This window comes from Hyperoodon ampullatus (genome assembly GCF_949752795.1).
Source record: "Hyperoodon ampullatus genome assembly, chromosome: 19".
NCBI lineage: Eukaryota > Metazoa > Chordata > Mammalia > Artiodactyla > Ziphiidae > Hyperoodon > Hyperoodon ampullatus.
In genome coordinates, this window is record NC_136932.1 from 7,660,706 (window position 1) to 7,675,371 (window position 14,666).

At 44.8% G+C, this 14,666-nt stretch overlaps 1 protein-coding gene across 2 annotated transcripts in view; it reads left to right on the forward strand.

Annotated features, from left to right (window-relative positions):
* The window catches only part of DHX8 (DEAH-box helicase 8), a gene marked incomplete at its 5' end in the record, with an annotated part of 28,079 nt that extends 15,285 nt beyond the window's left edge, over positions 1 to 12,794 (forward strand). For both annotated transcript variants that reach the window (XM_079725027.1, XM_079725028.1), the window contains 10 exons: positions 204 to 389; positions 515 to 725; positions 1,281 to 1,462; positions 3,697 to 3,837; positions 6,924 to 7,079; positions 9,445 to 9,582; positions 10,069 to 10,197; positions 10,376 to 10,572; positions 11,052 to 11,231; positions 12,101 to 12,794. In XM_079725027.1, coding sequence (XP_079581153.1) covers positions 204 to 389; positions 515 to 725; positions 1,281 to 1,462; positions 3,697 to 3,837; positions 6,924 to 7,079; positions 9,445 to 9,582; positions 10,069 to 10,197; positions 10,376 to 10,572; positions 11,052 to 11,231; positions 12,101 to 12,320 — 1,740 coding nt within the window. In that variant the 3' untranslated portion in view covers positions 12,321 to 12,794. The remainder of the gene's footprint in view (positions 1 to 203; positions 390 to 514; positions 726 to 1,280; positions 1,463 to 3,696; positions 3,838 to 6,923; positions 7,080 to 9,444; positions 9,583 to 10,068; positions 10,198 to 10,375; positions 10,573 to 11,051; positions 11,232 to 12,100) is intronic.
* Between the last annotated feature and the right edge of the window lie 1,872 nt (positions 12,795 to 14,666).

Consider the following 14,666-nt stretch of genomic DNA (forward strand, 5'->3'; position numbering starts at 1 on the left):
CTGAGAGAGAGGGTTCTCATGGTCATCACTGATCTGTTCAGGATCAAATCCAAGGCAGATTTTACTTTGAGGAAATCATTGTACATCTTGGTCAAATTCTGTCTGTTAAGATTATGGGTAATAGCCTGGGCTAAAATCTTGCCTGGAGATTGCAAAAAGGAGAGGTTTGTGTCTTAAGGTTTTCAGCTTCTGTTCTGCTTTAGGTGGGCTACACCATTCGATTTGAGGATTGCACCAGCCCCGAAACAGTTATCAAGTACATGACGGACGGGATGTTGCTCCGAGAGTGCCTGATTGACCCCGACCTCACTCAGTATGCAATCATCATGTTGGACGAGGCGCATGAGAGAACAATTCACACTGATGTGCTCTTCGGATTGTTGAAAAAGGTAACTAGGTGCTCTTTGGTGACCCTTATTCTACCTGTTGGGAACTGAATTCTGGGAATTGGATTTGAGTACCTGTGCCTCTTCGGGCAGTCCTTTTTAGTAAGCTACATTGCATTTCCCTTTAGACGGTTCAGAAACGGCAGGACATGAAGCTGATTGTCACCTCAGCCACCTTGGATGCGGTGAAGTTTTCTCAGTACTTCTATGAAGCTCCCATCTTCACCATCCCAGGTCGAACATACCCAGTAGAAATATTGTATACAAAGGAACCTGAAACCGATTATCTGGATGCCAGCTTGATCACTGTCATGCAGATCCATTTAACAGAACCACCAGGTAGGGGGAAAGAGCATTTTTTCCTCTTAGACCAAGTCCTAATGTGGGTATTTTTGCTCATCTTTTAAAAAATGCCTTTTAGGGACTTCCCTGGCAGTCCAGTGGTTAGGACTCCACGCTTCCACTGCCGGGGGCCCGGGTTCAATCCTTGGTCGGGGAACTCAGATCCTGGAAGCCTCGTGATACGGCCAAAACAAACAAACAAACAAAAAAACCAAAAAAACCATCTGTAGTTTAGACCTTTAAAAAAATGCCTTTTAGATATTGGTCTGTCTGTAAGTCTCAGGCTTGCATGTTTGAAATGGTGGTGATGAAAATATAAATAATGGTGTGCAGGGTTTAAATGCATCTATTTAAATATAGACACAAATTTTAAAAAATTTAAAAAAACAAAAACAACAAATAAATGAATAAACATGGATAGACGAAAACCTCTTGATTTGTTAGAGGTCAGAATATGAGTGTGTTTTCCATCGTTTGAAGTTCAGTGAATAGCACTGTGGCCTTTGTACAGGACACACACAGAGAAAGTCAATGCTTCTGTTCTCCTCTTAGGTGACATCCTGGTCTTCCTGACTGGTCAGGAAGAGATCGATACTGCTTGTGAGATCCTGTATGAAAGAATGAAATCCCTGGGACCCGATGTTCCAGAGCTGATTATCCTTCCAGTGTACTCTGCTCTTCCCAGTGAGATGCAGACCCGAATCTTCGACCCAGCTCCACCTGGCAGCAGAAAGGTAACACGGGCTCTTGTGCTCTGCAGCCATGTGCTGTATGCAGCTGGTGCTAACGGGGATTGCTTAAGGTGTATGTGAATCTTGTTTATTATGTTTTAGAAAGTGGTCCAACCAGTTTGTTAAGGAATGAGAGTCTTGTATGTGATCCTGCTCTTCTTCCTCTCTTTTCCTTCATTCGACAGATATTTTTTTGAGCATCTACCAGGCTTTGGGGTAGACACCAGGTCTGCAGTCTGAGGACAGGCTTCTATCTGCTGTGGGACATCCACCGGTAGACAGGCCTTTAACGTATAGTGTGAACGTGCTGCTGGTGTGCTGGATGCCCAGTGGGGGAGCACCCAACCCACTTAGTGAGGATCTAAGCTAGTCCTGAAGAACACGTGGATGTTCATCTAGACGAGAAGGGCAGGAGAACGTGCATTCTGAGTAGACAGAACAGGCTGTGATAGCCGAGGGGTGAGAGAGTGTGGCCATTTCAGGGAGCTGTGTAGTTCCAGCAGCTGGAATTGACTGTGAGTGTGTGTATTTTGGCAGTGGGAAAGGGGATAGATGGATTTTAAAATAATAGTTTTACTGAGATATAATTTACATACCATACAATTGTCCCTTTAAAGCATACAATTCAGTACACTTTAGTATAGTCACAGAATTTTTTTAGCATATTCATAGAATTGTGCAGCCATTAATTACCATTATTAATTATTAATCACCATTTATCACTACTGTTAATTTTTAGAACAATTTCATCACCCCTCAAAGAAACCCTGCACCCTTTAGCAATCATCCCCATTCACCCCTCTGCTCAGCCCCTGGGAACCACTAATCCACTTTCTGTCTCTGGATTCACCTATTCTGGACATTTCATATAAATGGAATCATATAATATATGGTCCTTGTAGACTAACTTCTTTTACTTAGCATGTCTTCAAGGCTCATCCATGTTGTAGCATGTATAAACACTTCATTTCCTTTTATTGCTGAATAATATTCTGTTGTAGAACAGAGTGTACCACATTTTGTTTATTCATTCATCAGTTGATGGACATTTGGATTGTTTCCACATTTTAGCTATTATGAATAATGCTGGTGTGAGCATTTATTTACAAGTTTTTGTGTGGACGTGTGTTTTCATTTCTCTTGAGTATATACCTAGGAATGCAAGACAGATGGATTTTCTTTTTTAATTGAAATGTAATTGATGTACAACATTATGTTAGTTTCAGGGGCACTACAAAGTGATTTGACATTTGCATATATTATGAAATGACCACCACAATGAATCTCGTAACCATCTGGAAGACAGAAGGATTTGAATAACATTAAAGAGTTAGAATGATCAAGACATAGTGGATGCCTGGAGGTGTAAGGAAGGGCAGAGGGGAGAGGTCAGGAATGACTACCAGTTTCTGCCTTGGGCAGCTGGATGCAAGATGGTGCTGAGGAGGGAAACGAGGAGGAGCAGGTTTGGTGGGAAGATGGTGATTCCTCCTCTGTTCTGTTCCTGGTGATGGCACTTCTCTCCGGGAGGGCGTCTGCAGCTCTCTGGCGGGTAGAAGCGTTTCAGGGCTGGTAAGATGCTGGCATGGGGTGAGATGTTCTGGTGCCTCCTAACAGTGATTTTTCTGAGCATTTGTGTTTTATTATCTGAACCTCTGGGTGTAAGAACCCTGGCAGTGCCAAGCTGAGACCAATAACCTTCTAGATCACATATACTGCTGCATACACACAAACTGTGAAATTCCTCTGCCGCCTTATAGTTCATTTCATGATCAGAAAAAAAATCTCCCTCTTGTTCCATATACACAAACAGCCCATTCTGTAGTCCAGATGTCCCCGTGGGGGAAGAAAAATCTCATTTTGCGCTGCACATGTGATGCCAGGAAATCTCTGCCTTCCCAGGGTGCTAGAAAATTAAAATTGCAGTAATCAACATTGGATCTAGAAAAGGAGATATGTAGCCATTTGCACCAAATGAAATTGGCTTTGATTGGCCACTGCTTTTTCCTACTCCACTTCTCTCAGGTTCCACTCCCTCCCCAACCTAACCCTTAAGATGAAGGCACCTCCCCTTCTGCCCTTTTGAGGCCAAACTGAGATTAAGTGCTCTCTAATCATCTCGAGAGAGGGAGAGCCACACAGTCCCTTTGGGAAGGTGTCTGAATTCAGAAGTCTCCTTTCACACCTCTGGGCTGAGCCTGGGCGGCTCAATCCAGCTGTGTCCTTCTCGCCCGCAGGTCGTGATTGCCACCAACATTGCGGAGACCTCACTGACGATTGACGGCATTTACTATGTGGTGGACCCTGGATTCGTGAAGCAGAAGGTTTACAATTCTAAGACAGGGATCGACCAGCTCGTGGTAACTCCTATTTCTCAGGTATGGCAGCTTCTACTGGCAGCTTTTCTGAAAATCCTGGTTAGGGCTTTTCTGAAATTTTTTATGGTTTTGTATTTTGAATTTTATTGTTTTAAGATGCTGGCTGCTTTCTTGAGATAAGGGAGATTTTGTGTTGTTTGTTTTTAATCTCTAGAATTGTGTGTCAACGTTAAAAAGCCCCATAAAACTGGAACTTAAAAAAAAAAAGAAATTGAATCCTAGCACCCTAGATGATCTAATATAAGTGGTAAGAACATATTTTTTAAAGTATTGCACTTAGCCACAGATATCTGAGATAGTAATAATTCATGAGATGATAATGTGTTTCTTTGGTAATTATGGAATAATTTCCTACCTAAATTATATTTAAAAATGAATAGCCTGATCATCCCTTTTGAAGGCAGTTTGGCCACAATGTATCCGAAATGTAAAAAAGTTCATTTCTTTAACCTAACAGTTCTGCTTCTAGAAGTATATCTGAAAGTTAGAAATGATTGAACACATACCCAAAGGTAATGGAAAAGGATGTTCACTGAAGCATTGTTTATATTGGAGGGAACCTGGAAAAATTCTAAATGAGCTCCAAAAGGGAAGTAGTTTAATAAAATATGGTAAATTCATGCCATAGAATGTTATGTGACATTAACATGGTGGTGTGTATCTATATTTAATGACATAAGCATATAACTCTGATATATCGTTTGAAAAAAGTGAGCTACAAAATAGCATGAGTAGTATAATCCAATTTTTGTTTAAAAATAGATGGTGTGTGCTTGTGCACAGTGTATGTAAACGTGCCTGCGACTGAAAGCATGTTGGCGAAATGTTAGCCAGGGTTATTTCTTGGTGGTGCTGCTGGTTACTGTGCTGATGGGTAAAGCACATTTTCTTCCTTGTACTTTTATATATTGTCTTTTTTTTTTTTTAATAGGGGTATAGTCGTTTTACAATGTTGTGTTAGTTTCTACTGTACAGCAAAGTGAAGAAGAGTTCCCTGTGCTATACAGCAGGTTCTTATTAGTTATCTATTATATATATATTATATATATTATATATATTGTTTTAATATTCTGTAAGAGGTATGTATTACTTTCATAATTTATAATACCATAAGGCTGTTTTCATTTTGAAACTTTAGTAATAATAGCTAAGACCTGCAGGGTACTTCCTAAGTGCCAGGCACTGTCCCAGCTACTTTCACATACATGAACTCATTATATTCTCAGTTGATCCTTTGTTGTAGCTGTTATTATTATCCTCATTTCACAAATGAGACTGACAACCAGAGGAGTTAAGTGACTTGCCTGTTACACAGCTGGTGGAGCCAGGATTTAAACCAGGGCAGTCTGGCCCCAGCATGTGTACTCTGTACAGTTCTCCTGGGGGTGATAACGTGCAACTCGCAGTGATGGAGAAGTTATTTATTATTATCTGCTCTCCCTGATTTGGAGAGACACCTGTAGAATGCTGTGGAATCTGCCATGGTGTGTGATTGCTGCCTGCCTTTGAGTGGGTAGTGACCTTTCATATTCCATACTTTGGTTTGGAGCTGGCATAGGAATTTCTAAATCCTGATACTATTTATAAGACAGATGGTTTTGTCAGAAAACAGCCCTCTTCAGATTGCTATTCACTGTTTCCTAGCAACCTAGGGCTAACCTACATTTTTTTTTTAATTTCAAAAATTAGCGCCCTTCTCCCATAAGTTCAGAAATAATATTACATTATTTTGGAAGTTACCCATAGTCCTACTACCACCAATCACTGTCATCATTTTGATGTTTTTCTTGCCCATCTTTTTTCATGTTTGTTTCAGGTTGCAATTCTAGTAGTGTAGTAAGTATGCAGTTTTTAATTAAGTATTTAATTTTCCTGATTATTAAAGTGATATATGTTCATTGTTGGATATTTGATAAAGAAAATAGAACACATCTACAAGCCTACCATCAGAATTAGCCACAGTTAACATTTTAAGGTATTTTTTTCCTAGTTTTTTACTTCTGGTAGTTTGTATATTTGCATTAAGATTAAAAAATAGGGCTTCCCTGGTGGCGCAGTGGTTGAGGGTCCGCCTGCCTGATGCAGAGGACACGGGTTCGTGCCCCGGTCCGGGAAGATCCCGCATGCCGCGGAGCGGCTGGGCCCGTGAGCCATGGCCGCTGAGCCTGCGCGTCCGGAGCCTGTGCTCCGCAACGGGAGAGGCCACAACAGTGGGAGGCCCGCGTACCGCAAAAAAAAAAAAAAAAAAAGATTAAAAAATAAATAAAATTAGTATTACATTGTTTGGCAACTTGCTTCTTCATCTCTGTGAGTGAACATTTCCTTCTGTCATTGAGCATCTCAAACCGAATTTTTAAAACAGCTGCAGACTCATTCACTGGTATGATTAACATTATATTTATTTAGTTCACTTACATTTGGTCATCACTGTGGAGGGTGGGTTTTGTCATTTTGTTTTATGCTTTCTCATTTATGATGTGCCACACTATTTTGTTTTTTTTTAATATATTTTATTTTATTTTTTATTTTTATTTTTTGCCTGTGTTGGGTCTTTGTTGCTGCGCGTGGGCTTTCTCTAGTTGCAGCGAGCGGGGGCTACTCTTCGTTGTGGTGCGTGGGCTTCTCATTGCGGTGGCTTCTCTTGTTGCAGAGCACAGGCTCTAGGCGCGTGGGCTCAGTAGTTGTGGCGCTCGGGCTTAGTTGCTCGGCGGCATGTGGGATCTTCCCAGACCAGGGATCGAACCCGTGTCCCCTGCATTGGCAGGTGGATTCTTAACCACTGCACCACCAAGGAAGCCCCTGCCACACTATTTTGAAGGTATATTTCTGTGATCTTTACCATATTTCTTCGATTCACTTGCTTGTATTTGGCCTCACTTGAACAAACTTTCCTGAAATGCTGAGTGTTGGAGAGGGGATGATAAGAGCGTTGGTAGGTAGTCTTGGAAATGACCCTAAAGGAAGTGAAATAAACCCCATTTTAGGTTTTGCCTGTTGCTGAGTGCCCCTCTTTTAACAGATTTCCTGGGTAAAGCTGTTAAGCAATGTTTAACAGATATGTTACTTTTATATGCCCACTCCTCTAGGCTCAGGCAAAGCAACGTGCTGGCAGAGCTGGGAGAACAGGCCCAGGGAAGTGTTACAGGTTGTATACAGAACGTGCCTACCGAGATGAAATGCTGACCACCAACGTGCCGGAAATCCAGAGAACCAACTTAGCAAGCACAGTGCTCTCACTCAAGGTAGAAATCACTGTCTTGTTAGAATGCTTTGGTAGAATAGTCCAATCCTGTGGCCTTAGTAAATGAATCTCAGTTTTATGAACCTTGTTAAATACTTCAGTAACCTCATGGAACCAGTCCCTTTGAGTGGAATGCAAACGGCTGTGATAACAGCCTCTCTGCTGCGGGGCTGGGGCTAAATTGGCATGTGTGCTGTGACATTTTTTTCTTGCCATCGTAACCAGCAGGGTATTTGGTTATAAAAGGTTTTAGCTGGGAGCATTTTCAAACAGGATATGAGGAAAAATCAAATCAGTGCCAAACTGTGGACAAACTCACTTCCCTCAACCCTTTAACTTTCAGATCCAACTCTGTTCTTTTAGAACAGAAGCAAAACCCCCAATCCAGAAAGGGGAACTGTTAGTACAGATTTCAGCCTGGCCCCCTGGGGACTTGGTTTTCATCTGAATCGTTGCTCTTCCTCTCCCAGTCCCCTGTGAGGACCTTCATTGTCTTTTGGCAGGGGGAGCCGCATGAGTAATTTCCTAGATGATGGCACCCCCGCCCCCCGCCACTGATGCTGCGCTGGAGCCCTGGCACTTCACTGATGCAGAGCGCTGTGTTGTAATTTATTATTCATTCCCTGTAAGAGGCTAAAACAGAGCTTCAGAGAAAAAAAAAAACCTGCTCCAGTCTCTGGAGTGAGAACAGAGAGGCATCTGTGGCTCAAACTTCTGCTCCGAGCTGTGTGTCCTTGGCAAATTTATCTGCTCGGCCCTCTGACCTCTATTCTCCTCTCAAAAGCGGGGGCTGTTAATAGTCTCTCCTGTGAACATAAAGGAGATAATGCAGGTAAAGGCACTTGGCACAGTGCTTACCGATTGCTAACATAATTCCTTGTAGTTCTTATACAATAAGAATTTATTGAACACCCTCTGTGTTTATGGTCACCATCACTTTATGGGAAAGAAACAGAAAGCTTAGGTCCTGCCACATCTCCCTTTATACACACTTGGATAGTGCATCATTCACTTGTTTCTTTTAGTCATCAAATTTGGTAACAAATGTATCGAATACCCACTCTGTGCCAGGCAGATTGCATGTGGTTTTGTGTCCACGTGTCTCACCATTGTGAACTCTGAGAGCAGGGACCATGTCTTAGTCACCTTTATATCCCTGCCACCTAACATGGTACAAGGCACTTCCTAGGTGCACAGGAGAAATTATGTATGCAAGAGACAGGGCAAGCTGGTTGTTGTCTTTTTTTTTTTTAATTATGATAAAATACACAATACATTATCACTGTAATCTTTTTGAAATGTCTAGTTCAGTGGCATTAAGTACATTCACAGTGTTGTCCAGCCATCAACCACTGTCCATTTCCAGAACTTTTTGATCATCCCAAATCGAAACTCTGTACCCATTTAACTAAACTATCCCTTTTCCCCTCCCTTCTGCCCCTGGTAACCATTATTCTACTTTCTGTGTCCATGAAGCTGCCTATTCTAGGTACCTCAGATAAATGGAATCATAAAATATTTGTCCTTTTGATCTGGCTTATTTTACTTAGTATGATGTTTTCAAGGTTCGTCATGTTGTAGCATGTGTTAAAATTTCATTTTTAAGGGTGAATAATATTCCATTGTATGTATATACAGTGTTTGGTTTATCCATTCATCTATTGATGGACATTTGGCTGGTTTCTACCTTTTAGCTATTGTGAATAATGCTGCTGTGAACTTAACGTACAAGTATTTGTCTGAGTCCCTGCTTTCAGTTCTTTTGGGTATATATCTAGAAGTGGAGTTCCTGGATCATTTTGTAATTCTGTATTTAAGTTATTGGTGAATCACCAAATTGTTTTCCTCAGCAGCTGTACCATTTTACATTCCCACCAGCAACATATGAGGATTCCTATTTCTCCATATCTTGCCAACGCTTGTTATTTTCTTTCTTTTTTTTTCTTTCTTAAATTATAGCTATAGCCATCCTAGTGGGTATGAAGTGGTATCTCCTTGTGGTTTTGATTTGCATTTCCCTAATTACTAGTTATATTGAGCATCTTTTCATATGCTTGTTGGCCATTTTTATATCTTCTTTGGAGAAATGTCTACCTTTGCCCATTTTTAAATTTTTATCTTTTTGTCGTTAAGCTGTACATACTGTCATTCTGAGTGAGTGTTTTTTAAAGTTTCCCGAGAAAGTATATGCTTTCTATCAGTCTTGAGTTTTGTGTGGCGCATTCCTGGAGATTCCTGCTAATCCTGCTAGTGGCTTTCTAATTGCAGTCGAAGATATAAGAGAGAAGGTGACAAGTAGTCTCCCTCCATGTTAACACTGGTGAGGATGACCCTCCCATCCCACACATTCTTCTCTTCTGTTCTAGGCCATGGGCATCAATGACCTGCTGTCCTTTGACTTTATGGATGCCCCGCCAATGGAAACCTTGATCACAGCCATGGAGCAGCTATACACATTGGGGGCCCTGGACGACGAGGGCCTACTTACTCGCCTGGGCCGCAGGGTAGGGGACAAAACCTAACTTCTGGTGCTTTGGGGAAGGTTCCCTGGCTAACCTTCCATACTCTGTTCTGTTTAAAAGATTAAACTCTGAGGCCCTGGATAAGCTTTGAGTAGAATTCTACATGCCTGTTTTTAACCTGGATTTTCCACTATCACTTAAAACTCTTTCTTCTTTACAGAAAAATAAATTCTATTCAGTTAATCTTACCTCATGATATATTATTGAGTCTAGCCTTAATTTGAAAAGATGTCGGCAAAATTCCCACCTATTCCAACGGTAGTTATATTCTTGGTCACATACATTTTGTTGGGTTTATTTGGGAAATTTAAAAAAAAAAAAATCTTCTGATAGAGCCAGGCATCCCACACCATCGTGCTTAGGTAAACCTCCTGTGGCCTGTTACCCACTCTGACCAGTGTTTTTACGCTGGCAACCCAGATGGGTCTTCCCCAGGGATGCAACTGTAGTTTCTTCTTCTCCCTCTAGATGGCAGAGTTCCCTCTGGAGCCAATGCTGTGCAAAATGCTGATCATGTCTGTGCATCTAGGCTGCAGTGAGGAAATGCTGACCATTGTGTCCATGCTGTCTGTGCAGAACGTCTTCTACAGGCCCAAGGTAGGGAGTTCAGGCCCACGTTCAGACAGGGGTCAGGTGAAGTTGGGTGAAGTCAGCCTGTTGCCACCACAGTGCTTAATGTGGACACTTGATGGGGCCGCAGAGGGCTCCCCAGCACTGCTGGATGTTCAGTGAGTAGCTGTGGGGTGGAAAATGATCCTCTCCGCACTGCTTGCAGGATAAACAAGCCCTTGCAGATCAGAAGAAGGCCAAATTCCACCAGACCGAAGGGGACCACCTCACCCTGCTGGCCGTGTACAACTCCTGGAAGAACAATAAGTTCTCCAACCCGTGGTGCTATGAGAACTTCATCCAGGCTCGTTCTCTGCGCCGGGCCCAGGACATTCGCAAGCAGATGTTGGGCATAATGGACAGGTAACACCCGGTGACTTCTCGTGTTCAAGTTGAACCTCCTTGAATGCCGTGTCTGTTTGTCTCTGTACGAACCTGTGAAGCTGTAGGCACCTGTACTCTCGCTCCTCACATAACTCTTTTCCTCCAGCTTTTCCGTCTTTGTTGTACTCCTCCCCAGGTAGGGATGGGACTGAGAATCACTTCAGAAAGTTCCTAAGAGGGAGATGATATATTAGTTGTTGAAAATGCTCTTTGTTTACAAGCCTCTGCAACATGATTAATTGGATTGAATTACAACCTAAGCAAAGTGTCTGGCTCTTATGGCATCCATCTTGCCCGCTGGGTAGAGCTGCCTCTGGAAGGGCTGGAAGCAGGGTCCTGGTGCCAAACTCTGGGGACCCCAAGAAGGGTGTGTTGGGTACCATCATTCCGGAAGATAGAACCTCTGAAAGCAGCATAGTCTCACACCTTTGTCCTCTCTTGGTTTATTCTCCTGCTAGACACAAGCTGGATGTGGTCTCCTGTGGTAAGTCCACAGTCCGAGTGCAGAAGGCCATCTGCAGTGGATTCTTCCGGAACGCTGCCAAGAAAGACCCACAGGAGGGTTACCGGACACTGATCGACCAGCAGGTGGTCTACATCCATCCTTCCAGTGCTCTCTTCAACAGACAGCCCGAATGGTAGGTGGGCAGAGAGAACTTGTGGATCTACTGGCCTTTTTGTGTTTGTATCCTCACCCACCCCCAGCACTTCCTATTCTAATATTGCTCATATTTCTAGAGAAGCAGGAGCCTGAATTAGACACAATATCAGGCCCTTTTTTATTTATTATTTATTTATTTATTTATAGTTTTATTTTTTTGGTCGCACTGTGCGGCATGCGGGATCTTAGTTCCCTGACCAGGGATCAAACCCGCACCCCCTGCAGTGGAAGCGCAGAGTCTTAACCGCTGGACCACCAGGGAAGTCCTGAGGCCGTTTTTAGAGAAATAAAATCATGGGGGTAAGAGCTAGGAAGGATCTTAGAGATTATCTAGTGAGGTGGTTAAAAAAAAAATTTTTTTTTCAAGTAGTATTTTAAAAAAAATTGGAATCTTACCCACCCTAACATAAAACCAATTAAAAACCACTGTGCCGCCATGGTGGTAGAAAGAGGGCTGGAGATGTAGAGCCTTGCCTGCTTGGCTTTCCCCATCCCCTTGTGGCAGCCTCTGAGGTCCTCTTCAGGGCCCTAGAGTTCTATGGATACAGCCTAGAAAACCACCCATTTCACAGAGCAGGAAACCAAGGTCCAGAGAAGGGATGTGATGGGCTCCGTGTCACTTAAATCGTTGGAACTGGCAGTTTTCTGTGGTTAGAGGTGTGCAGGCTCCTCAGTATTGGGGTGTGGCTATCATAAACAGAGGCTGCAGTCTCCTCAGGGGTCAGGCAGGAGAGGTAAGAGGGTCAAATGCAAGCTCAGCTGAGGCCCACCAGGGAACAGGGACCAGGGTGCCGTGGAGCCGGGCCTGTATCGGAGGCTTGAGCCCTCTCTCTGTCCCCCGCTCAGGGTGGTGTACCACGAGCTGGTGCTGACCACGAAGGAGTACATGCGTGAGGTCACCACCATTGACCCCCGGTGGCTTGTGGAGTTTGCTCCAGCCTTCTTCAAGGTCTCTGACCCGACCAAGCTAAGCAAGCAGAAGAAGCAGCAACGACTTGAACCCTTGTACAACCGCTATGAGGAACCCAACGCCTGGAGAATATCCCGAGCCTTCCGGCGGCGCTGAAAGGCGAGAGTCTGTGTGTCTCTTCTGCAGCAGTGGGCCCGGGCTTGGCCTCGCCCTTATTGATGAAAAGCTGATCCTGAGGATACAGCTGTCCAGTGACTGACTATCTTAACTGGGCATTTCCTAAACTTGTCTCTCATTTCTTCCCTGGTGGTAAAATAGAAACAGGGATTTACGCCTGGTTTGATCAGAGCCTCCAAGCCCCACCACCCCAAGGCACTCAGCCAGGGCTCACAGCCAACATGGGAGTACATTGCATCATCTCCAAGAAAGAGGAAACTTCTGCAGCCCTCGGATGGGAAAGGGAAGTCATGAGCATCTGGTACTTGGACTCAGTGAGGGCCCTGATGCCCTAGCTGGTACTCTGGAGGAGGGAGCCACAAAGCTCGCTGAAAGTGTTGGCCCCGCTTCCTGTCCCTGTCCAGCCTCTGTACTTTTGCTTAACCTCCTGCAAATATTTATTTTCTTAAGGAAACAAAATTGGTTTTCTGTGGCTGTTTCTTCTAGCTGAAAGGTTAGTGTTGGCCTGGGCTGAGGGTGGGGAGGGTTAGTATCTGTGGCTTCAGTGGAGAGTCCCCTGAAACCAGAGCCCGGGGCCTCTTTGGGCTGGGAGGTGACACACAGCCGGACCTCCAGTCTTATCTCTCAGCACCGGCGCTGGTCCGGCTCTGCGTGGACCGCCCCATGATTAACCACATCCACTGCACAGGCGCTCCACTTTGGGCGCCTGAGTGGTTACAGATGCCACATATTGAATACAGAAGGCTCTCCCTGGCTCTCTTTCCCGCCTGCCATGCTCACAACATGCAGCGTGTCCTATTTCCTTTTGAAACATGTAAGAAATGACACAACTTTCAGTTTATTTTGGTTTTATTTTTATCCTCCTGAGGTCTTTGACAAAGGGTTGTTTTGGTCAAAGCCTCCCTTCCTCCACCCCCAAACTGAAAATCAACAGAACACCTCTCAGAGCCTGTTTGTGCTGCCCAGGATCTGTGCTCCTGGCCTCGTGCTTGGTGGTTTTCTCCTAGCATTTGGCTGGGGAATGGCCACCTCCAAGTGCCCCTCTCACATTTCCTGAGAAGCCTCTGGGCTTGGACTTGGAAGAACATCAGGCAGATGCTGCTGGGCCAGGCTGTGGAACTTCTGGAAAGTTGGTCTTGTAGAGCAGCCCCCAGGGGGTTGGGGACATCCTGTGTTATGGCCTGCACTGCTTCCTACCTCCTCACACCAGTAAGTAATGATGTAAATACTAGAACTACTATACAGTGGTGCGCTGGACACTAAAAGAGACCATATGACATATTAGGATATAAAGGACTGTGGGCTGTCATTGAGCAGCAGACCAGCCACCCTGAAGACACAATTCAGAAACAACCCATCAGAACCTGCTGACTGTAGGTCCCGCCCCTTTACTGAGCTGAGTGAGCCCCTACGATTCTGAGTGTGCCTCTCAGGAAGCCAGGCCAGCAGTTAAGGGCAGGTGATCTTTACGTGCTAAGCTTCAAGGTATTATAGGGAGAGATGGTGCAGGGACGGACCGAGGAAAGTGAAGTGGAAGCAGGGGCTGGGTACCCAGCTCCCCAGTCTTAATTCCAGCCCAGGTCTCTCCAGTTTAGGAACAAAAACTCTGGGCTTGGCAGCCCGCCTGTCCCAGCTGGGTGACCAGCACTGACGGCATTTGCACCTCTGAAGTCATCGCCCCCAAGGAAGGAGGTTTGGGTTTTAAGCTGAAGTTGAAAAGGGGATGTTAAGCGGGCCAAGGGTGAGAGACAGCAGGCTGGTCATCTTTCTGGGTTAGGTGAGCAAAAAGAAGGACCCCAGCTCTGTGGGTGTTCCTTGAACATCTCCCCGAAGAGCTGGGGTCATGTCTCTGCTGTGACGACATGGCTGGGGTCTGACCTTCTGACTGTCCATCAGGAAACAGCATGTAGGCGGTATTGCTGAGCCTGCCCAGAGGGAGAAGGGGCTCCCGGCCAGACTGGGAAGGAGGACCCGCCTGCTGCTCCTACACAGTGGGGCCCCTGTTTCTCTTCCTTGAACCAATATTTCCCGAGATTGAGTGACAGCCCAGGAGAGGATGTGGGTCTCATGCAGGGAGCTGGAATCTGCTCGGCTGTTAAAAGTATGCTGTTTACCCCACCCCTGTGGGAGCCTAGCTCAGGAGTCTCGTGCCCCTGCACATGTGCCGAGTCTTGTACTTGTCTGTGTGTCGGGGACCATCCCCACGGGCCACATGTCAGCTCTCCTGCTGGGTCACGTGCCTTGGTCCAGGGTTCACCTTCATCCATTCTGGGGCACGATTTGGTTTTGGCTGTCTCTCCTTTAGCCAGAGAATTCTCCAGTGGT